General features: G+C 50.8%; 1 protein-coding gene across 3 annotated transcripts in view; it reads left to right on the plus strand.

The window, feature by feature from the left end:
• Positions 1-24,664, plus strand: part of Celsr1 (cadherin EGF LAG seven-pass G-type receptor 1) — a 137,501-nt gene that overhangs the window by 53,140 nt on the left and 59,697 nt on the right. For all 3 annotated transcript variants that reach the window (XM_029469791.2, XM_021183487.3, XM_029469792.2), the window contains exons 2-5: positions 3,777-4,415; positions 20,020-20,242; positions 23,071-23,186; positions 23,992-24,080. In XM_029469791.2, the coding sequence (XP_029325651.1) occupies positions 3,777-4,415; positions 20,020-20,242; positions 23,071-23,186; positions 23,992-24,080 (1,067 nt within the window). The remainder of the gene's footprint in view (positions 1-3,776; positions 4,416-20,019; positions 20,243-23,070; positions 23,187-23,991; positions 24,081-24,664) is intronic.

The raw sequence follows: 24,664 nt of genomic DNA on the forward strand, positions 1-24,664 counted from the left end.
TTTAGTGACGTGGTTAATGGGAATTGTGGGCACAAAGTCTTTGGGATGTCTCTCTCTACACATTTTATGCAATTCTGAAGCTGTTCTAGAATAGAATTTATTTAAAGTCGGTGGCCCAGACAGAGCCAGTATCTACATTGCAGAGAATGGCCAGGTCTAGTTCTCTGGACTCCCGAGCAGTGACACACACACACACACACACACACACACACACACACACACACACTCTTGTTTTATCTTGTGTAAAAGGGGTTGCTTGCTCCCTTCTAATGCCATGTTATCTAGATCTGCCCTGTTCGCTGGTTTCTAACCCTATCTGTTTTCACCATGTGGCATTCCATCTCAGGGTGGCCCATCCTTCATTTCAGTGGTGGCCTTGGTGACAGGCATTTACACTTGTGTCCCCCAAAGGCTTTAGTAAGTCATAGGTTGGCTCAGACCACTGAAGCCACACATACCTCTGGTTTACAGCCTGGGAGGAGTTAGCACCAGGGCAGGCAGTAGGCGTGGCCATGCTTCTGACACATCAGTACCCAGAGCTGCTTCTGTGGTTGGGTTTGCTTTGTCTCTGAGTGAGGAGAGCTGCCTCTAGGCTGTGGCTCCTCCTCCTGGTATGTTCTGTGCTGTGCCTCTTTGGGCTGTCCCCTGTGAAGGCCGAGACTTGGTGTCCCCTTTTACAGTGGGTCAGGGTAACCCAATCAATCCACTATAAGAAAGGAGGCTTTTAACTTAAAGTCATATGACCTTTCACGTCCTAGGCCAGGACAAACAAATCCCCGTGTGGTTAAAGAATGTCTTGAAACAGTTGCCACCAGGAAGCAAGCACTGTCCTAGTCAAACCACTGTGACAAGATCAAATCGGCTACAAAAACATGCCTCGATGGAAAGCCGACCCTGGGTGGTGTTTGTGCGTCTGTGCTGGAGTGGAGGAGACAGTAGGCTCCTGCTGTCTGCCCTCCTTTCATCCACACTTGCTTACCTAGAAACTTCTGAGTACTGGGGACTGTTCTAGACGACACCAGTGCAAACGATAATTACAGGAACACAACCTGAGAGTCCTTGGTCCTTAGGGACTCTTGGGCATAAACAGTTGGAATGAGTAGGACTGTGGCCACCCCTGAGCAGGAACAAAAGCATGAATGTGGGGAAGGACAGGTGTTCAACATGGAGACCCTGGGTGGTTGCTTAGCATGGACGCCCTCAGTGAGGGACTGAGGTGCAGTCAGAGGGTTCTCAGAGTGGAGGGCCCTCAGTGAGGTGAGTGAGCAGAGACTCAGGTGGCACTATCCACAGCAAGTGGATAGTGACGAAGGCAGTACTCGAGGCAAAAATTGAAGGCGTATATTTAATCCCTAAAGTGGATTGAGGGGTTGTAAGATGCCAGGAAGTATGCATATGGCGATGAGGAAGGGCCATGAACACAGACTGTGAAGTGCCATAAGTGGGGTTCAGGGCATGTATTTCTATTCCACATGTCATTGGCAGTCACAGGGAAATGGGGTGATGTAGCTGGGTTATAAGACATCCACTGTGACAGGTGTGAGGATGCTGATGGAGAGAAACTGAGGCAGGCAGAGCTGGAGATGTATGAATCCTGTATGTAGCCTAGTGATGCCCCTGGGTTATAATCAAGCTCTTTAAAAAATTTAACTTTGGGGGGCTGGAGAGATGGCTCAGCAGTTAAGAGCACTGACTGCTTTTCCAGAGGTCCTGAGTTCAATTCCCAGCAACCACATGGTGGCTCACAACTGTCTATAATGGCATCTGATGCCCTCTTCTGGTGTGTCTGAAGACAGTAACAGTGTATTCACATACATAAAATAAATAAATCTTTAAAAAAAAGAGTTTAACTTTATACTTAAATTATAATCTTAACCACTTAAAGAACACCTCTCAGTGTCATTAAGAATGCTCATGATCTGTTGAAATTTTATTTTTGATTTATGTGTGTGGAAGTTTTCTGCACGAGCATATGTGCACCACATGTGTGCCTGGCGCTCACAAGGCCAGATGGAGGTGTAGAATTTTATAGACAGTTGTGCATCACCATGCTAGGAAGTAAATTCACATCTTTTGCAAGAGCAGCCAGTGTTTCAAACACTGAGCCATCTGTCTAGCCCCATCATATTTTCTTCAATTGAAAAAAATTTTTTTCTGCAGGGTGATGGTGGCATATGCCTTTAACCCCAGGCACCCAGGAGGCAGAGCAGGCAGATCTCTGAGTTCAAAGCCAGCCTGCTTGACAGACCAAGTTTAGGGTAGCCAGAACTACACAAAGAAAACCTGTGTCTATCACAAGTGCACCCTCTATCAGTCTGACACAGAAACATACCACTTTACAGCCATGGCCTTCTGCTCCTTTCCCCACAGGCTCGCAGCCATCTCATAATGGAAAATACATTCAGTCCAACTTTGAAAAATCCCCATAGTCTTGGACAATACCATTTCAAAGTGGGAGTGGAGAATCTCTTTTGAGATGCAGGTCATCCCTTAGCCATGAGCTCCCCAGACAGTCAAGAAGCAAGTTATCTACTTCTAATTGTCACAACACAGAGTAAGCAATCCATTCCAGAAGGGAAGAATGGAGACACAGCGGGAAACGATCAGACTAAAGCAGAACTGAAGTCCGGTGGGGGAAAATTCTGAATCCCACAGCTCACGGTTAGCTTGTCGGGCTTATAATGTAATCACCTGGGGTCCATAGGGCTAAGGTGGCCCCTCATCTCCGACTCTGCTGTTCACACATAACCTCTCTTGGTTATGTGTACACATAATCTACTCCATACCTGTAGTTCTCCTCAGTGGGCATCCCGTGGTTCTGGCATTTCTAACATCTTAGGGCCTTTGTTGCAAATTTATACTCCATCCTCGTGGCCTCGTGCATAGCATCCTAGAGCCTCCTTGCGGGGACTCCAACTCCTGACACATGTTCTCTGGCCTCAGGCACTTTCTGAAGCCGTGGCTCAAGTCTCTTTTCTATCTTGTCCCTTTTATGCCTGTCAAACCAGTACCATGGAAACAGATGATGCTGCAAAGTTCTGCTTCTAGCGTGGGATTGAGCTTGGCTCCCTTGGACCATAGTTACATTGGTCTTTGTGCGCTGACCAACTCAAAGGGTAGTGTCCATTGTGGGGGCTGAGGAGAGGGGAGGCTTGGGCAGTGATGTGGAGGGATAGGTGGTCCTATTGCATTGGCAGTTATGAACTATGAGAGAGCTCTTAGTTACCTTTGCAAAACACTGTCTATCCAGCATTCTTGCATGCTGGCCGTGTAAGGATACAAGTGCATAAGGCTCAGATGCGTTAAGCCACGACATGGCACATTGTGTGGGGCCGCTCCCTGGTGGCACCAGGGTTGAGCTGCTATGGTGGGGTTTGAGTTGTGTGGGGGCGATAATGGGAAGAGTTGTAGTGAGAAGAGGGGAGGTTGGGGTCAGGGTGAGATGGTCAGGTTCACTGTACAGTGAGGATCCCAGGTCTTTCATGTCTGGAGTGAGATCTGTGAGCTGAGAAGTCCCTATGTGCTATGGGGCTGAGGGTCCCTGAGGTGTCTCTAAGAAAAGGGCACATTGAGAGCTGTGGTTGGGATGCAGAGTGTGTCAGAGGTGTCAGCAGGAAGATGGGGTATATAGGAAGTCAAGGGTGGGCCGTGAAAGTGGGGGTACCCAGGCTGGCTTCTCCTTTGCCAGGTACATCTAAGGCTGCCCTTGGTGGGGTTGTAGGAGCCTTTACTGTCTCGGGCATCCTACTGACAACAGGTCTCCTTGTGTCCCATAGATGGTATCCACAGCGTCACCGCTCTCTGCACTCTGCGCGTGACCATCATTACAGATGACATGCTGACCAACAGCATCACTGTCCGCTTGGAGAACATGTCGCAGGAGAAGTTCCTGTCCCCGCTGCTGTCCCTCTTTGTAGAAGGGGTGGCCACAGTACTGTCCACCACCAAGGATGACATCTTCGTCTTCAACATCCAGAACGACACGGATGTCAGCTCCAACATCCTGAACGTGACCTTCTCGGCACTGCTCCCCGGTGGCGCCCGTGGCCGGTTCTTCCCGTCAGAGGACCTACAGGAGCAGATCTACCTGAACCGGACACTGCTCACCACCATCTCCGCCCAGCGCGTGCTGCCCTTCGATGACAACATCTGCCTGAGGGAGCCCTGCGAGAACTACATGAAGTGCGTGTCTGTGCTTAGGTTTGACAGTTCAGCCCCCTTCATTAGTTCCACCACGGTGCTCTTCCGGCCTATCCATCCCATCACAGGCCTGCGCTGCCGCTGCCCACCGGGTTTCACTGGGGACTACTGCGAGACTGAAATTGATCTTTGCTACTCCAATCCATGCGGGGCCAACGGCCGGTGCCGGAGCCGTGAGGGTGGCTACACTTGTGAGTGCTTCGAGGACTTCACTGGTAAGTATCTGGAGCCTGTGGGACAGGCTGCTGGGGTGGTTGGGGGGGCTGACCTCTGCTTTGTGCATGATGAGAAGAGGCTCACAGTGTACCTGTGAGGTGTGAGGGTTTTCTATGGGTGTCCAGTGACATGACGTAAGAGGACAGGTCCTGGACTTGTGTGTCATCTCCATTAAGGTCTCTTCAGGTGGCACTTTCCTTGCTGCCAGCCTCCCAGTTCTCACTCACCTTCTTGGGGGGGTCTGTGTCTTCCTCTCCAGATAATGTTAGGAGGGGCCTGAGTAGGTGAGATGTACTTTTGATACCCAAATGCCTCAGATACCTTAGATGTATCTAAGTGAGTTCTGTTGTTTTTAGATAAGGTCTGGCTCCAAAGCCTATCCTGGCTTCAAAACCGTGACAATCCTCCTGCCTCAGCCATTTGCAAGCAGATTTAAAGTTAAAGCTCTTTATTCCAGATTTTCAGTTTAATTGGTTAGTGCCAAACTGTGCAGTTAGGGTAAAAATCCTGAGCCTTCAACTTCCTGGATCCCGAAAGTTGTCAGTTCTAGTCATGCCTTATTGGTGCGAAGACTAATTCACCTCCCTCCGCCCCGAAGATACTCCTAGCCCAGCATGTCCTGACCAGTCTTAAAGACAAGACCAACCTCTCTGACTGTAGCCAACGGTCGCTTTAAAAAATGAAGAGGCAGCTGAGAGCAGTACACAACACCATTGTGAACTCCCAGATCTCATTCTGGTCTTTGATCCTCTATTAGGTACAGTTTCAACCCACTTGGAAAACCAATTCCCAATAGGTTCCGTGCTGAACAGATCATCTTTCTGGAAGGTTCCCTGACTTAGGGACTTGATTTATAGTGGAGGTGACTTGGAGATCCTTCTGTCTTTAGGATGTCAGTATGAAATCCGAAGAATCTCTGCCCTCTAGGGTAGGAATCTTATCTGCACACAGTACACATTTATTGCGTTCATCTTGAGGCCTGTAGGTAGTGGAAGTGTGGGAAGCAGGAGGAAAGATGGAGGCAGCGAGCAGAGAGAGAAGAGAGTGAGTATCTGTGGCTCTGTGCATCCAAAGAGGAGGGGCGGTCTCTTGGAGAACTTTCACAGACTCTGAGATATGGGATGCCAGGTTGGCCTGCCGGCACGTCGGTATCTCAAGTTGGTTATTGTCTGGAAATGTGGAGGAGGGAGAAGGACATTTGGCTGCCCACCCCTCTACGGTTCCCCTCCCTGTCTGTGGCTGACTGCCAACAGGATGCGGGCAGTTCTTCCTGCTGTCTGGCAAGTGTTGATCCCTGATTCCTGCCTCTCAGGTGCCTGGTGGTGAGCAGGAAGGCAGAGGTCTAGGAGACACCCTGATTGACGGTGTGCACCGGAAGTGCTGACAAAATGTGTGTGTGTGTGTGTGTGTGTGTGTGTGTGTGTAGGGACTCCCCTCCTCTGCCTCTTCTCCCTGCTTTGAATTTAGCCAAGTCTAAACCCAATAAACAAGCGCTACCTCCGGGACACACAGGTAGCCATGGCCCCACCTCTCTTCCTTTTTAAAATTAATTAATTAATTAATTAATTAATTAAGATTTATTTACTTTATATATGTGAGTGTACAGTTACTGTCTTCAGACACACCAGAAGAGGACATCAGATCCCATTACAAATGGCTGTGAGCCACCATGTGGTTGCTAGGAATTGAACTCAGGACCTCTGGAAGAGCAGTCAGTGCTCCTAACTTCTGAGCCATCTCTCCAGCTCCCCACCTCTCTTCCTAACACCCCTCCTCTATCCAGAGGCTTCAGCTGGCATCTCTTTGGCAGTGTCTTGTAAGACTCGGCTAGCTGCATGGTTGGTTCCTTCCTGACAGAGAAGCATCAGGGGAAGCCAGCTGGTTCCCCAGTCCCTCCCTGTCAAGTGGCCCTATGTAGAAGGCTTTGTAGACTCTCTTGCTTCAGATAGAGAAGCTGAGGGGCACCGTTGCAGGGAGGATTGGTGTCTCCAGGGTGTGAGCAATGCCCATCTAGCTGAGAACCTGCTACAGACACTTACAGAGTGCTTGCTGTGTGCCAGACCAATGTTCAGTCAGACATTACCCTATCTGCGTGGGCAAGTGATGACCTGGGTCACTTCATGTATTCTCTTTAGTTGATATTTAGGACCCTTGCCATCTTTCAGCAGCAGCAGTACGGGGCATGTAACAGCCTCTGCATCAGGCTTCATCCCTGGGGCTACCATAGCAGACCTCTTAGGGATACTTAGGGTATGATGTGACCATGCTGGCGCAGGGAAGTGAGGCCACTGGGGATCTGTGGACCCTCGGCTCCCCTGCAATGACAGTGGACCCATTGGGTGCAGCCAAGGGACTTCTGAGGCGCTCAGATTTCCTCTTCATCAGCACAGTCGTTTCTGGAAGGACGATAAAGGGACAGTGGGCACATCTGTCATCTCCGGGAGATGTGACTGGCATGAGGCTAATTTGATTCTCTGTGGGTACTGAAAGCATCATGCTATTTCCCTAGAGATAAAACTCATTAAGGGTGATTACTTCTCTCCGATCCTCTTCCTCCCCTCTCCTCCATTTCTTGCCTTTGAAGCGCTCGCTTTTCTCCGTGGAGGTAATTGTGCTCATTTATTCACGATGAAAGCAGCGCTGTCGTCACACAGCTTTAATTTCTTGTTTCTCGGTAAGCCGAGCTCAAGCTCTAGGCCTCCTCATGGCGGGCTTGGAATTAGCCCAACTGTGCCAGGAACCCTCGGCTTCCTGTGCTGCAGGACAGGAGAGTCAGGAAGGCATCCGTTACATTTCAGGAAAGGCTCTCTGAATTCACAGGGAGATGGAGTCCGGATAGCTCTCCTGAGTTTCCTAATCTACCCTGGCTTTAGAGTGTGCCCAGCCTATGAGCACCTGGATTCCCTGGTGTTTGTAAGGGAAGGTAATGGCATGTCCCTGCCGGTACATCTCTGCTTTGGGACCACAGATGGGTTTAACAACTCCCTATAGATGGAAAGGACTGAGAAGACTTCAGAGGTGGGCACTGGATACGTATTGGGTAGTCTCTTATTTTCTTAGCCACACTGGTGAGATAGCCTGGTGGGCTAAGGCACTTGCTACCAAGCCTAAGGACCAGAATTTGGATCTCTGCTGCCCACACAGTGGAAGGAACGAACCAACTCTTACCATTTTTCTCTGACCTCCACACATGGCCCCCAATAAATAAAAATTTTTCAGCCTGGTGGTGGCGGCAGCGGTGCATGCCTTTAATCCCAGCACTCGGAGGCAGAAGCTAGGTGTATCTCTGTGAGTTCAAGGCCAGCCTGGTCTACAGTGAGTTTTAGGACAACCAAGGCTACACAGAGAAACCCTGTCCAAAAAAAACCAAAAAACAAAACAGTTATTTTTTTAAGCCCATAAACAAATACAAGCATGTTTCCCTCCATGTCTGGCTTCTCGTTCTCTATTTGGGGTATACCACTTTTGGTTTTTGTTAAATACTTTTGTATGTGGTCATGGACTCCCATGTTGCTCCTCTTAATTGAATTCATTCACCCCATCTCTTAGCTCCCTTATCCGCAGTCTTCCTGTCTGAATGTGCTTCCTCCTGTCCATCTGTCTGTCTCCATTGTCCTTTCCTAGTCACTAAGGTCCTTTGGGTTTTGGGCCTGTGGCCAAGCTCCAAATTGAGTCGGGGCCCAGCACTGCGGGCTTCTGGGCGTTTCTAGGGTGGCTTCCCCCCTTCTCCCTCTCCCCCTCTCTCCACTTCAGGGAGACCTGGGAATAGTTACCTAGTTATCATCTCTCGCCTGGGGTACATTCCTGAATGACAGCTTTGATGTCAGCAGGAGGGGCGGGTAGTTCAGCTGCATCCAGATCTGAGAGGGGAGGGGTGGTCACTATCACAACTAAAGCTCTCTTTGGGTGCCCCTAACTTGATCCCTGTTCTTAGGGTCCCTCCACCCCCTTGCCGCTTGGCTTGTCCTCATTCTGAGTGTGCGTTTCTGCAAATCCAAGGCAAGGGGCGCTTGTACAGCTGTCGAATACAAAGCTGCTGCCCCAGCTCAGGGCCATGAGCTCCTTTGTCTCCTATACAGAGGGTGTTCCCTAGGGATGGGTGCACCCTAGGAGGTAGGACTTGGGGAACCCTCAGTGGTATTCAGTTTGAACTTTGTACCAGCCCCTGAAGTACTTTCTTACTTCCTTTAAGAGCCTCCTCGGACTGCAGAACTCTCCTGAAGCTGAGGGTGTTGTGTCTAGGTTCAGTGTGATTGCAAGTACGCAATCACCTGTGTGTGTTTAGGAGCCATTTTAAAGTAAAAGCCCTAGTTATAAATATAGACATTATCCAACTCCCATTAGTTTGGGGTAGAGGGATGCTGTTCCTGTCTCCTTGGGGACAGTATGCCAGGTGCCCCCATCAGAAAACCCCATGTTATGTGGTGCATTGCCTCTGAGCCGTGTCCTGATCCTGCAGAAAAACCTCCTTGAGCACAGGGAGGAGGGGCACCCAGAGCTGAAGTCTACAGGGTATACAGCTCAGCTACGCTGGGAGTGGTTCCTAACCCTCTAACATTAGTCCTTAATGTGGGGGATAATTATCAGTTAAGGCGAGGATCATTACATTGCCCATAATTAAAATCTCAGCTAGAGCAGCGAACACTTTGAGACTCTGGGAGAGACATTACGTTTTTCTTCTCGTCGCTGCGCACTTAACCTGCCACTCTGGCTCTTTCCACATAGTGAGTTGCAACGTGAAGTATTTCTCTCCTGTGCTATCCTGAAGTTGGGCGTTATTGCACTTCTGTGACCTTGTTTGTCCTTCGAGATCCAGATGTGGGCAGGTCCAGCTGTCTGTGAACTTTAACCCCTAAAGCCAGGGCGAGGACTCAAGGGGACGACTGTACATTGTGGGCAAGTGTCAAGCACAGCTGACAGGCCTCCAGGATGGCCCCTCCCATCATCTCCACATCCTCTTGTGGCTGGTGCTACCAGCAGCTGGCTTGAGTTCCCTTAACCCCGAATCTGGAATCTGGAATGTTCCAAAATCCAAAACTTGGCGTGCACCAACATGATGCCAAAGTGGAAAATTCCACATCTGACCTCACGTGATGGGTTACAGTCAGAACGCAGGTGTGTCTACAAATTTGTATAAAATTACCTTGAGGCTACATGTCAAATGTATACACGAACCATAAATGAATTTTGTGTTTAGTCTTGATACCCCTCCCAAGCTCGTTATGTATATGCAGAGGTTCCAGAACTTTAAAAAGAACCTGCTGAAATCTAAAACTTTCTGATCCTAGGCACGCTTTTTTTTTTGCTTTCTTTGAACTAAGGTCCTCTGGGGAGTTGAGGTTGACCTTTGAACTCATGATCCTCCTGCCTCAGTCTCCGGAGTGCTGGGATTTCAGGCTTATGCTGCCATGCTTGGCTGTGTGGGTATGGAATGAGGGATCTGGGTTTGTATAAGGGATCTACACAGCCTGTACTGCCACCGGTGAGGTAAGATGCTTGAGCCATGTCCCTTGATGTTTCTGAAGGCCCCGAAGGCCATGGTTGAGGTATGCTCAAAGTGTGTGTGTGTGTGGGTGCTTCCTGTCTCTTCAGGACTTGTTAGCCACTTGACCTACGCTGCGTGGCTGTCTATACCTCTCCACAGTGCATGCTTCCTGTGGCCTGGTCTAAATTCTCTCTTACACAGACATCAGCCATCGGAGTAATCACCCCAAATCCAACATATTCTCCTCTGAGCTCCTCTATACCTGCGAGAGCCTATGTCTAAAGAAGTCCTACTCACCGGTGCCGGACTTAGGCAGTTCTAGACCGTCACTCCAGGGAACAACTTACTCTGCCCCATGATTCCTTTTGCTTCTTGCCCATGTGTGTGTGTGTGTGTGCGCGCTCACACGTGTGTGTGCATATGTGCGTGTGTCTAGTTCCTGCCTGGGTCAGGTGTGCTCTTGCTAAGAGGCAGTTTCCTGAGCATGGTTGTACACAGGGGTCTGAGCCAGAAGCAAGAGCGACCTGAGCCTTATCAGTCAGCTTGCAGATGGCTGAAGAAGAGTGAGTAAGAAAAGGGGAGTTAGTAGTAGGGACACAACTGGCTGTCTGGTCAGTCCTGTACTGGGTGTCTCAGCCATGGGTGAGATGAGGCCTAGCTTCCCTCACCTGACTTGTGGGTGTCTCTGTTTTGTCCACTGTCTGGGCTGGAGGGCTGCAGGTCATCACAGATGGACTCACTTGGGGATGGGGAGGGCCTTGGGCTCTAAACTGAAGGATTTGGGCAAGTCTGCCTCCTCTTGGAGGCCTCAGTGGAGAGCTTGCTTTCCCCTCAGCCTCAGTAGCTACCTGTGTTGCCCTTTGCAACCTCCATCCTTCCATCCCACATTCCATCCTCCCCACCCGTTTCCCACAGAATGCTATGATGGCTTTGTCTCTTCTCCCAGTAACCCAGGGTGATCTCTCTGTCTCTGTCTCTGTCTCTCTCTCATGAACCTCATTCTGCAGAGTGTGTAAAGCCCCAGCTCTCGGGTATGGGGTATAATCTTTGGATCCATAATTTTGTGATTGCTACCTCTGGCCCCTACCACCACTCTGGCACCTGGCACCCACTGGGTTGTCAGTAGAAATTTGCTGAGGGCATAAGAGAGCTACCAGACCCCGTGACTTCAGCATGTGGCCAGGGCTTGGCTGTTCCCCCTGTTTAATGCCACTGTGGAGCCCTGACCTTTAAGCTTCCATAGAGAAATTGAGCTTCTGACCTGAGTGGTGACCCCAGAGGACTTTAGGGAAGGCAACCCTTTGCTAGTCTCCACCCCATCCATCTTCCCCATAGCATCAGACAAAGCCCCTCTGTCTTGCCTGGGACCATAGGGGCCAGAGCAAGAGCTATGAAGGCATTGATGCCAAGCAAGGAGTTTGCACAAGACCTATTCAGAGGAGGCTTTCCTCAGCACACCACTGTGTGGAGAGGGGTCCCATGCTGAGGGAAGTCTCCAGTATCCCTGCTTGGGCTGAGTCCAGACTTTTGAAGACTGATACTTTAGTGTGTGTGTGTGTCCATGTCCTGGGTAGTTCTTTCTGTCTGTGAAGGCCTTAGAGTTCCCAGTTGGCTGCTGTGCCTGCTCTATGTGATTCAGGCTTCCAGCCAGACCCCATCCCACAGGACAAAGGCCTCCCAGTCTCAAGGTCTCCCTTCCTTGCCTCCTCCTTCCCTCCTGTCTCTGTTTCTGTCTGTCCATCCCTTTCATTCTCTCCCATTCCCTCCCTTCTCCTTTCCTTCTGTCCCCATACCAACTGCTAAATACCGTGTTAAAGGGCCAGAGAGATGGCTCAGGGAGGCAAAGGGACTTACACAGGCCTGGCAGTTTGAGTTTAATCTCCAGAACTCTGTAAAGGAAGAAACCAACTCCGTGAACTTTTCTTCTGATCTCTCTCTCTCTCTCTCCCTCTCATACACACATGCATTTTTTTTTCAAATTAGAAATTGTGTTAAATTTAGCCAGGCGTGGTGGTGCACGCCTTTAATCCCAGCACTTGGGAGGCAGAGGCAGGTGGATTTCTGAGTTTGAGGCCAGCCTGGTCTATAAAGTGAGTTCCAGGACAGCCAGGGCTACACAAAAAAACCCTGTCTCGAAAAAAAAAAAAAAAAGAAATTGTGTTAAAACAATGGTCCTTGCCAGGCGTGGTGGCGCACGCCTTTAATCCCAGCACTCGGGAGGCAGAGGCAGGCGGATTTCTGAGTTCGAGGACAGCCTGGTCTACAAAGTGAGTTCCAGGACAGCCAGGGCTACACAGAGAAACCCTGTCTCGAAAAATCCAAAAAAAACAAAAAAAACAAAAAAACAAAAAAAAACAATGGTCCTTAATGCTGTAGCCCTTTAATACACAGTTCCTCATATCATGGTGACCCCCCCCCACCATAAAGTTTTTCATTGCTCCTTCATAACTGTAATTTTGCTACTGTTATGAATCATAACGTAAATATCCGATAGGCAGGATATCTGTCTGATAACGCAACCCTGAAGGGGTTGTGCGATCCACAGGTTGAGAACCACTGTGTTAAAAAGTTCATTTAAATCTACAAAAAGCACACTGCATGCTGTCACTTGGGCCGTCTGGCCATCTGGCCGGCTGCCCCTGTGCCATAGTTTTCCAGTCTCTGGGTCTTCACTCTGAGCTCCTCTCACTGGCTGAAGGGAGACACAGCTCTGGGGATTGGGATGTGGGTGTGTCCTCTGGCAGCCCTTCCTGTACCACAGGGGGTGTGTTATCTTCTGGTCTCCTCTGCCCAGTGGCTTCAAGGCCATGGAGGTGGCTGTATTCTAGGGGGTGTGTTCCAAATGTCATTGCAGTACAGGACCCTTTTGGAAGCTGCTCGGAACACTGAGGCTTGGGATGACACCCCCTCTCCCGCCTCGGGCTCTGCAGGCCCCAACCCTCAGACAGGCAGGTGGCTTCTCCAGGTAGGGAACCTTGCGGGTGGGTGGAGAGCTGATTCTTTACCGCTGGAATGCATTTATTTATTTATATATATATATATTTAAAAACTGGGTGTGACTGGAGTTCTAAGAATTTGCTTCAAAGACAATGAAGTCATCAGAAAAAGACAGACCCTGGACAAGCCCCAGCACTGTGGCCCCTCCTGGCCTCAGGGCTTCCTCTCCCACCGGCTGCCCCTTCTCCTAGGAGCCTTGGCAAGGGACAGCAGGTGTCTGGGTCCTCTGTTGAGATCTGGGTAGTTTGGCCAGCAGGGAGGGGCTGGGCCACCTGAGCTCGTGGTTCTTCAGTCCCCCAGGAGGTGAGAAAGCCAAACAAAGCTGGAAACTCCCAAGGGGGAAGGGAGGACAGACTAGAACCTGGCAGTCTGCCTGGAGTGAGGAAGGAGGGAGGGAGGGAGGGAAGGAAGGGCTGGAGTGACAGTTGCCTGGAGGGGCGGAGTCAGGGCCTGGAGTGACAGCAGCATTCTAGGACCTATGCCAAAGGAGTTTTATTCCCTCACCCACCCTCTGGGTACTTGAGATGGCTCCCCAGCCAGGAGTAACTGGTCTCCCTGCTTCTGGGATAAATATATAATCTGCAAAGCAAAAGCCATTGGCTGGTGTTTGTATAGTAAACCTCTGTCTTAGGCAGTGGTGCTTTGCCAGTTTGATAGAAGTTTTGAGGCCTGAGCCATCATCTGACATCTTCTTATGGTGTCGATCCTGGATATTTACATACTCTAGACCCATCCCTGCAGACTCCATACGGACACCGCTGATGCCGGCGTGGGTTACCCTTGTGGCTGTGTGAACTGACACAAGTTCCTACCTCCTCTGGGCCTTCAGCACACTGAAGCCTGCCTAGAAGAGAGCTTGTCTGGTAATGGCACAGACTGGTCTGTGATACGACTGCTCTCGTGGTGCTTTCGGCATTTTCAGCCCTCAGTGTGGCCCCTGGAACAGCCAGAAAGCAAGCATCAGTGGCTAGCCCTGTCAGTCTGCTGGTCTCTGAGGTCTCCTCTGCAAAGCCAGCCTGCAGGATGCTGCCTCTCACTTCTCTACTTGGGTATACTTGTGGGTATACCTGAGGCTGGAGGTTCTTCCTCAGGTCTGTTCAGAATCTTTGGGCTTGAAAGAGATCTCGGGTCCAAAGGCAACCTCATGTCACGATCCATGTGGGTTAAAGGGTCTGCTCTGCCTGAGCACTGCAGCTGGCTGCACCCTCTCTCTACCTCACCTCTCACTGTCTCTAGCTTCCTCATCGCCCTTGGATCTGCTTTAAGACTCAGCTCATCTTTTCTGTTTTCCCAAACATTTGGCCTGTTTAAGAGACTCTGCAGCTGCAGGTAGCACGATTTTGTTCATTCGTATAGCTCCAGTTTCTTAAAGTGTCCCATGATGGGCAATTCATTGAATAAGCAGGCGAATGATAGGTGGACGGATGGATAGAAAGAAGTTTGTCTGGAGGGATGATGGATAGGTGGATGGGAGATGAATAGATGGGTGAAGGGACAGACAGACCAGTGGATAGAGGAAGGAGGATGGTGGGCTCGTGGATTCACGGAAGGATAGATCAACGGATGGAGGAAGGATGGGAGGATGGAGGAGGATGAGTGGTGACCGGGTAGGAAAAGGGACGAGTGGGTGGGCGGAAACCTGGAAGGATGGGTCAGTCTGCTTAGCGTAGTGCTCCGTGACTTCTTGCTGACACCCGCCTTTCAGTGCCCCAGAGTGCCACTCTCCCATCACAGCCCTTCCTGTGGTGGTGGGGCCTCTGCATGTCATTGCACAGTGGCTTTTGTGCTAGGATGCAAGGTTCCTTCCTGGGCCCAAGCTCGGATGAGGCTTCCGGCCGGCCACTCTAGGGATCTGTGTGTTTATGACCTGACTTTGGGTGATCCATCCTCAGTTCCCAACGCCACCGCCAGCCCCCCACCCCCTCCCTCGCTGTGTTCGCCACCTGCCCTGCTGGTTCTCAGCTCTGCCCAAATTTGCCAGTTTCCAAACTTTTGTGTCTTTTATGCTTTGGGTCTGAGCTCTTTACCATTGGTTGGGGCCTCTGGAAATTCTAGTTTTTCTAGTTTCAAGCCTTCAAGTCTTTATGAAAAGAGAAAGGATTTGTCTTTTTTATTTAGTTAGAAACTTAAGTTGACAAAACTTTGCCTGCCCTTCCCTTCCAGGGGCACACCTTGCCTACTTCGAAGTCTCAAGGGTCTGGGCACTGTGCTTCTCTGATGCTGGACTAGGCCTTCTGCTTTGCTAGTCCCTGCTCCTGTGTGTATGCACTGAAGTGGGTCTCAGAGCCATCAGCTCCTCATTTCCTCTCCCAAACTGAACACGACTACCCTCTGCTCTGTGACTTCCCTGGACTTGAGTCCTTTCACTTCCATTGGAGTCAAAGCTCCCTGACTGCTCTCATCTACCAGCTGACTCCTTCCTATAATAGCAACCCATTTGCCTAAGTCCTATGGCTTTTATTTAGACTGAGGGTCAGTGACTCTGACAGTACCAGCTTGAGTCTCTGGGCAGAGAGGACATTACTCACACACATCTAGGTAGGGTACTTATTCAGTGATAGGACATGCATGAGACTCGGGGCTAGCCTGGCCTCAACTTGGGGGTCTTTCCTGCAAATTCTTTCTATTCTTTCTCAGTGGGTTTATGTGTATGCAGCCTTAACCAGGCTAAGGCCAGTGTCCCTCATGGGCCTTGTGGCATGCTCTGCAGTATTGAGCTCAGCGATCAGGTTGCCCAAGATAACCTTATCTTGGTGTGGTGGAGGGGCTACATGGGCGTGCAAGGGCAGATGTGGGGAGGCATGCTCCAGGGTGGAGAACGACTCAGCAAGGGGCATTTGACTCTAAGCAGAACACCTGGATGTTCAGGGAATGCCAAATCCTGAACCATAAAATCTTAGAAAAAGGACGAACTTAAATCATGGCAGTAAGCCTGGAGAAGATTTATTTAATCAAAATGGCACTTCTTGATAGCTGTGGTGGTAGGCCAAGGGTCAAGAGCTCTGGGCCATAGAGTAACTGTTTCAAGAAGAAAAATGATAGGCCAGAGAGGGCTCAAGAGGGAAAAGCATCTGCCATCAACCAAGCCCGAGTGAATTTGAGTTGGGTGAGTTTGAGTCCAGCACCCATAGAAAAGCAAGCAAGCAAGCAAGGGTGGGTGGAGATGGCTCAGTTGTTAAGAGTGTTTGCTGTTCTTCCAGATGTCCCTGTTCCTAACACCAGGGTCAGTGGCTCACAATGGTCAGCATCTCTAGCTCCAGAACCTCTAACATCTAACATGCTCTTCTGGCCTTCTCAGGGACATAGACACACAGACACGCAGACATGCACGTACGCACGCATGCAAACACACACACATGCATGTACACACATACACACAGAAACATATGCACAGAGAGAGAGCAAGAGAAATACAGAGAGAGAGAGAGAGAGAGAGAGAGAGAGAGCAAGAATGAGAGGCATAGAAAAGACCAAAGCTTGTCTTTTACAGTTGCTTTATGAGATGAGAGGATTAAGGATGCAGGACTTGCAGACTTTGACCTGTAGTATTCTCATGGGCTAAAATGACTTGCAGAATTAGAAGCCGTCGCTGCTCAAGGTCTCAAGTGTGCGTGCTACATGGTCAAGTTGGCAGCCCTAGGTTGACATTGCTTGGAGCACGCATGCACTGTAAACCGAACACCCCCACCCCAGGGCATCTGACTAACCTCATGCAGAGAAGCCACATGGAAGATTCGTGCAAGGAAAGGCCTCAGTGAGCCAAGATGCATCCCTGATGCACTGGCAAGAGTGGCTGCTGTGACCAGTGTTCTCGTGGGAACATCAGAATAGCCTGCATTGGCTTCCAAAGGACCTGGAGAGCTTACGCAAAGAACCCAGAGATGAGGCTCCATCCAGGGCTGGTGTGGGTTATCTTCTTCAGCACAGTGACCACAGCTCACAGTGCCTTATATAAAAGTGGTGTGTGTTTAACCCTACAGTTAGTTCTTTGTCTGAATATCTCCCCACAATGCTGGGATCAGTGGATGCATGATGCCTGCTTTGTAACCTCACGGTTAGCTCAAGCGTGAATCATTGCCTTGGCTTTGTGGGAAGCCCTGGCACTGTATGATTTCATCCCACAAACACCCGCCAGTACCTGCAGCATACCCAGCTCTCTTCAGACACCCCCTCATGATGGGCACTAGTCCAGTACCCTAACACGCAAGGCACCCACTGTGGTCCAGGTGTTCTCGGACTTGGCCCTAAATCGAACCCCATGGCTGCACCCCCACTGCATGCTCCCACATAGTGGTATTGCAGGTGGAGATGGGGGAGATCCTGGGTCCTGGACCTGCTCAGAGTGCAGTGAAACTCCCTGCAGCATGAGCCACAGTCAAGGGCAGTCTTGGGGAGGGGACATAGGACAGTCTTCAGAAACTGAGGGAGAGGCACCTCAGGTCAGCTATCTCATCAGGTTTCTCATCAGTGACTAGACAGCTGGAAGGCTCCTCTAGTGATGCTCGGGGTTCTGGGATCCTGACCAGAGGAGCAATGTGACTACATTAGAGCCAAGAGTGTGGAGTGAATGATCTAGGTCTGTGCTTTTGAGGGCCAGGGGCATGGTAGGGTGACATCTTTGTGGAGTAGTGGCATACTAAGCCAGTGGGTGAGTGTGTTCAGAGACCAGCACTGTAGGAAGTGGTCTACTGTGTCACAGGCAGAGAAAGAGGCTTTGTGAGTCAATGAAACTGGTATAAGGTACATATTTGGGGTGCTTGGGTTTAAGGTGAAGGTTCCGGCAGTGGGATGGGGGCATGGGATGTGAGAATGATAGAGGAGGGAGGGGAGGGCCAATGGCGTGCAGGTGTCTCCAAGACTCAAAGCCTACCTCCCTGGGCAGATGGCGGAACTCTTAGTCTAGATTGGGGGGGGGGGGGCTAGAGAGAAACAGGCCAGAGAAGGGAGGGCTGAGCTGGAGGTGCCAGGAGACAATAGGAGGAAGGTGGTACTGGATGGGGTAGACTTGCTTAGAAGGACTGAGAGAGGCTATGAGCAGGAATTGGGTGGGCTATTGACTGGGCCCCGAGATATACAGCCTTCTGCCTGGGAAGGGAAAAGTCTGGAGGACCACCCCTGCGCCCCAGCCCCAGCTCCAGTCTCAGAGCCTTCCTCTTACAGAGTCCACACTGGACAGACATGAGTTCTGGGATTAACAGAACCACTGTGCAGATTGAGAGCTCCCCACATCCTATCTACACAGGACCCAGCATGTGGTCTCACGGGAAACCCGGGTCTTTTAGACACAGCCAGACACTTGAGTGCAAGTCATGTAGGACTTAGGGTGGGCCCTCTTCCATTTCCAGGGTCTTTAAAAGATAAAGTTGGGGGTGGGGGAGCAGCCTGGGCTACCACGTCTGCAGTCCCACGGCTAGGCGGGACTGGAGTTTGGAGGGTCTTACAGGGCAAAGGCTGGCTTTCTCTTCTGGTGGGAAAGTTTGGACAATCCTGGAGCCTGGAGCCTCCAAAGTCCCCTGCTCTCAGGCACTGGCTGTGAGGAGGGTGGAGGCAGGGCCCTTGGTCTTCACGCGTTAGCGAGCATAAGGTCAGAGTGTCTCTTGGGCGGCTTTGATGTGCTGGGCGTCAGCGAGCATGGGCTAACCTGGCATACAGTAAAACTTCTCTCCCAAAGGGGAGAATTTAAGGTGTCTGAAGGAAGAGAGAGAAAGTTCTAAGTTGCAACTTCAATGATGGGCCCTCCCAAGGGTTGCATAGAAGGCTGTGAGCACTGACTGCGTGTTTGAGTGTGAGTGTGTGTGAGTGTGTGTGTGAGTGTGTGTGTGTGAGTGTGTGTGTGTGAGGAGGGGGAGTTCATATGAGATGTTCTGTGAGGTGAGTGTGCTTGAGGAGAGTACGGCTGTGAGCATGTGCGTTTGAGACCGAGTCAGAGGCCACAGGGGTAAGGATGTATGTGCCGGTCGGGGTGTTTACAAATGTGAACATGAACGTGTTTGTGAGGGTCTGAGGGTTTGCGTGTGTGACCCATAGGGCGGTGTGAGTGTGTGCAGGTGTGCATGCAGGCACATGAACTCGAAGGTTCCGGCAGGGTGGCCAAGCTCAGAGCCGTGTCGGGCAGGGCCCTGGGCTCCAGGAGCGGCTTGGGAGATGGAAGTGTCCACTCTTGTGGACCTGAGATGAGCCAGCATGAATCAGTGACTGTTTCTCACCTGCTTCTGCGCACTGGCAGCCTCTCTCTGTCCTTTTCTCTGAGCCCATCTCAGCTACTGCAGAACTGGTGGGTGGATGACAACACACTGGCCTGACCTGAGCCTGGCCTGGCCTAGCCTGGTAACAGTCTTTCTATGGGTGGGCTTGAATAGCTGTAAAGGTGTATAGCAGTTAGTGACTCCAGCCGCCTTCTGTCTCAGCAGATTTGTTTTCTGGGCTACCAAAGCAGCAGTTGGGACTCAGTGTGATGCATCCTCGACACATTCGGTAGAACTCCCAGAGGATCTTTTACTCCTATAATCCGTCATTCTCGGGTCACCTCCAGAGGAAGGCGTTTCTGCTTTCAGGGAGCAGTACATGTGGATCTGCAAACTGGCAGCAAGCTCTGCCCAAGCCCCAGGTCCAGGTGTCACTGTGGCATCCAAGTCAACTGTGTGACTCAGGGGACAACCACTGTCCACTGGCTCTCCCTTAGTCTCTGTGCTCATTAGTTTTTTTTTTAATCAACGTAAGCAAACTAGAGTCACCAGGGAAGTGAGAACTTCAATTGAGGAACCGTCTCTGTTAGACTGGCCTTGTCACTGTCACCCCCATGTCCGAGGGGCATTGTCTTGATGAATGATTAATGAGGGAGGCTCAGCCCACTGTTGGGTGGTGCCACCCCTGGGTTATATAAGAAAGCAAACTGAGCAAGCCCTGGAGAGTGAGCCAGTAACCATCCCTCCCTTCTGGCCTCTGCTTCAGCCTCTGGGTTCCTGCCCTGAGTTCCTGCCCTGACTTCCCTCGATGATAGACAGTAGCTGAAATAAACCATTTCCTCCCCCCACGTTATCATGGCGGAGTGAGTGGGGAAAGCAAACTAGGACATTAGGACAGCCTCTGTGTGATCGAGCAACCTCTGCTTTCTCCTCCAGGGGAGCATTGCCAGGTGAACGTTCGCTCAGGCCGCTGTGCCAGCGGAGTATGCAAAAACGGGGGCACCTGCGTGAACCTGCTCATTGGAGGCTTCCACTGTGTGTGCCCGCCCGGCGAGTACGAGCATCCCTACTGTGAAGTGAGCACCAGGAGCTTCCCACCCCAGTCCTTCGTTACCTTCCGAGGCCTGCGGCAACGCTTCCACTTCACCGTCTCCCTGGCGTAAGTGCAGCCGTGTTTGTGGGCATCCCTTGGGAATATGTTGTGGGGGTTTGCGCACCTCAACTTTCTAGGCTCTGGATGGTTGAGGAGACCTGCTTGGTGCTGGCTGCTGGACCAGCTGCTCAAGAGTCAGGCCATTGTGTCAATGATGACAGGGGACGTTATTTCAACATAGGGACAACAGAGCATCCGTGCCAAGTCTTCCAAGAGGGGACAGCCCAAATCCTAGGCTACTCTGGTCCTACCTACCAGCTAACACATGGACATTGCTGATATCTCAGTAGCCAGTGGGGCAGGCCCAGGAATCAGACCTCCTATGTGTGTCACAAGGCTGGCTGCTCAGACACCCAATTCTCCATCCTTGGTCCTGATCTGTCTGTAAGAGGCTGACTGTATGCCCCATTCATACTTTCTCCCCCAGAATTTAAACATTACTTTAAAAAATTTCCAATCTATCATTTGGGGCTGGGGAGATGGCTTACTTGATAAAATACTTTCGTGCAAGCATGAGAACCTGAGTTCAAATCCCAAGCTCCCATGTAGAAGGCTGGGCGCAGTGGCACATGTAATCCCACACCTGGGGAGGCAAAGACAGGAGGATTCCAGAGATGTGCCGGCCAGCCAATCTGGCTGAATTGGTGAGCACCTGAACACATGCATACAAACATGTTACACTCAAAATATCGAATGGACTCACTGGATTCTAGGTCTCATAAGCCTGTGATTTGGAGCCTGTGACGTTTGCTTGGTTGAAAGAAAACCTAGACCTTCCATTTTGAAGAACTCTGCTAGGTTAAAGTTAGTTCAGTGGAGTAAGGCTTCCACTGGGTGCTTTTGTGCGTGTTTGCAGTAGCTCTCTGCAGCCCGTGCTCTCCACATAGGAGTGTGCTCTTCTCTGTCCTCCCCTGGGTGGCTTACTCCACAGCCTCCTCATTCGCAGAGCTGCCTGCTGAGGACCAGACCTCTTAGGGTGGACGGAGAAGGAGCCTGTTCCTGTGTTCTGTTCCAAAGATGAAGCCGGCCAGCAGTGTCCTTACGACCAAAGAACAAGTGACTTCTCCTTGTTCCTCATCTTCTATACTGTGGGCTAACAAGGTCCCTCCCATTGGGTACATTGTAGGGAGGTCTGAGGATGTGGGGTGGTTCTAGCCATCAGCACTCACTACTGCCCTTCTCACCCCTGCCCTCCTCTTGGCTGATAAATGAACAGTGTTTGCCTATTGGCACAGAACATCCTGAACCCTGTACTGTCAGGCTCGGGTAATTGTGGTATTTGCCCCTTTGTGACAAGACTTTGCTCTCCATCCAGAAGACCACCCCTTATGGCACAAAAGGGCCCTTCTATGGGATCTCCTGTGACATGGTATCTACAACAGAGGACTCCCATGAATAGCCACCACCTTCCACATCAGAGGAGTCTTGTGTCCCCTGGTGAATGTATCATGGCACGGGCTAGAGAATGTTTATCATGGCATGTGCGGGATGTGAGCCCTGGAGTATAGTCATGGCTCCCTCCCTCCTTGGTATGGCCAGCAGCTCAGAGTCACGGGCATCGTGGTGACTTTTGGTAGCCTTTACATATGACTGTCTTAAAACTTGAAGTCACAAGAAAAGACAGAAGAGTCCCCCAGAGTATTTAGAAGACCAGTGGCCCTCCAGTTACAGTTTCCTGGGGCACACATCTTGGAAGCTGCTGAGGCCCCTCTTAACCACAGAGGACGGCCCAGCCCGGCTGAGTTGCCTTGTCTCAGGTGGCTTCTGTCGGGTCTTCTCCTCTTTCTAGTTTCTGTTTGCCAAGTGCTGGGGCTCCCAAGTGGGCCCCGCTCCCAGCCGCCCTTTCATCCTCCTTTGTTCTCGGCTCCTTCTCCTCCAGCCCCTCAAGCTTTGGTTTCTATTTCTGTCTTTCCTCATTTTACTTGAAATGTTCCCACCCTCCCCTCCTCCCGGGGCTGCCCATCTCAGTTTCTCTGTCTTTAGCAATGGATGGTGCCTGCCAGGAGGCCACTGTGTAAGAGGGGTTAACCTGGGCACACAGAGTCCAGGATAAAATGTTCCAATAGGTACAAGAGGCTGAGAGACTTGGCACTCATGTGGAGACATTAGTGCGAAAGGAACACCTTGGGGTCTCATCTGATCTGTAGCATGAGATAAGCTACCTGTGTTCTGCCTGTAGACATGCTTATAGTTAGTAAACAGGCTATGTGTCATCCTTGTGAACATGTAGTCTTTGTGTGTGTGTGCATGTGCGCATGCACGTGCATGTGTGTTCTGTGTGTGTGTGTGTGTGTGTGTATGTGCATGTGCATGCATATGTGTGTGTTTTCTCTCTCTCTATGTGCAAGTGTGTTCCATATGTGCGTGTGTGCGCACACGTGTGCACGTGTGTATGATACTGGGTGTTTTCTCCAGTCCCTCTGCACTGTGTTTTTGGAAACAGGAGTATCTCACTAAACCCAGTACTTCCCATCTTCAGATAGTCTAGCAGAGCCTGAGGATTCCCTGTCTTTGCCTCCTGAGTCCTGGGATTACAAGTGGTTACCAAGCGTGGCTTTTGACAGGGGGAGTGGTGATCTTAACTCTGATCCTCAGACTTGAACCACAAACCTCAATCCACCCAGTCCTTTCTCCCACCCCGCACCAAGTCTTTTCCTTGCCACCGTAGGCCAGCAGCAGGTTGGCTGGACCGTCAGCATCTCTTGGGATAAAGTACTGGGCAGATTATTTTCCTGAACCATGGCGCTCACTCCCCTGGTTGGTCATGTCACCCTATGTATCTTCATGGCCCTGGGGTCCTTCACTGTGTAACACGCTGCTCACGTGGCCCACAGGTTTGCCACCCAGGACAGGAACGCCCTGCTGCTCTACAATGGCCGCTTCAATGAGAAGCATGACTTCATCGCCCTGGAGATTGTGGAGGAGCAGCTGCAGCTCACGTTCTCGGCAGGTGAGGCTCCTGCAGCCGCGAGTGCCTCCCAAGGCTCTCATGGATTAAGTGTATCATTGTACACACACACACACACTGCCCCACGGCTGCTCTGCCTTCTGACCCTTACTCTGCATCTCAGAACCTGGCCTCTCGAGGTCAGAGTGCAGGAAGATGTCCATGTCAGGGTAGTGTAGTGCTAATACCAGCCAGAGCCTGGTTCCTAGATGGGAATTGGTGATGGAAGTGCAGTGATGTGGGCAGAGAGACAGATAGCTCAGCAGTTAAGAGCACTTACTGTTCTTGCAGAGGATCTGGGTTCGATTCCCAGCACCCATGTGGTAGCTTACAACTGTTCATAACTCCAGTTCCAGGAGATCCAATGCCGCCTTCTGTCCTCTGTATCAGACATACACTTATAGACATGGAAGCAAAACACCCATACACATAAAAAATCAAATAAACCTAATAATTATAATAAAGATGAAATACAGTGTACCTGTAAATTATTGTGGTGACTTATACCAGCATGAGAGGACCAGGCAGGCACAGATGTGGGGATCAGGCCCTGGGGGTTGAGAGGGGCTAGCCTTCTCTACTCAGGGCTCCTCTTTTTTTTTTTTTTTCTCTCTCTCCTGTTTTAGAATCTTGCTATCTTTCAGATCAAGGCCCTCCACAGAGGGGGAATGGGGGATGGCTTACCGTGGTGGCCATGCCAAAAGAAAAGACACACAGCCAGTCTCTCTGAGCTGTGTGTCTACAGTGCAGCCTGGAAGCCTGATTGGAGGCCCCTAACCTGTCTCTGGATCTCCCTCTTGCTGCACAGGTGAGACCACAACCACGGTGACACCGCAGGTTCCTGGAGGTGTGAGCGATGGGCGGTGGCATTCGGTGCTGGTGCAGTACTACAACAAGGTAGGAGGACGCCTGCTTGCCTCCTTGCCTGCTCACCTCCCCGCCTCCTGCTATGGCCAGACAGTGATGGCTGAGTGGCTTTTCTGCTTAGGATGATGTTTGTACTGTGATGTAAGGGCAAGCACTGTTGGAAGGGAACAGAGGGTGTGATGTCAGCCAAGGGTTCTGTGCACGTAGCCATTGCTTGAAGTGAAGCTGTATGGGCAAACAGAGACTCAGATATACTAAGAAAGGATGGAGAGAATTTGCAGAGAATCCAGGAGCTGCTCTGAGCTGTGACGGTGTGTGTGTGTGTGTGTGTGTGCGCGCGCGCGCACGCGCACAAGTGTGTACATTCCCAGCTCTGACTGCGCATCTTGTGTGAGCTGTGACTGGGGGTTGTTCCCAGCTCTGAAGGCAGATGTCTTGGGTATGTTTTGCAGTTTATTGGCTGTAAGGAAACATGTAATCACTTCTGTTTCACAAAGTCATGTGCTTTCCTGGGCTGTGGTTTATTTGTTTTTTTTCCTTACACCTCCCCATCCATGCCACCATCTCTGGGTCTCACCATGAGCCCATGCTGGCCTCTCCTGCCCCTCACTAAG

The sequence above is a fragment of the Mus caroli genome, unplaced genomic scaffold (genome assembly GCF_978045245.1).
Source record: "Mus caroli unplaced genomic scaffold, Mus_caroli_1 scaffold_16, whole genome shotgun sequence".
NCBI lineage: Eukaryota > Metazoa > Chordata > Mammalia > Rodentia > Muridae > Mus > Mus caroli.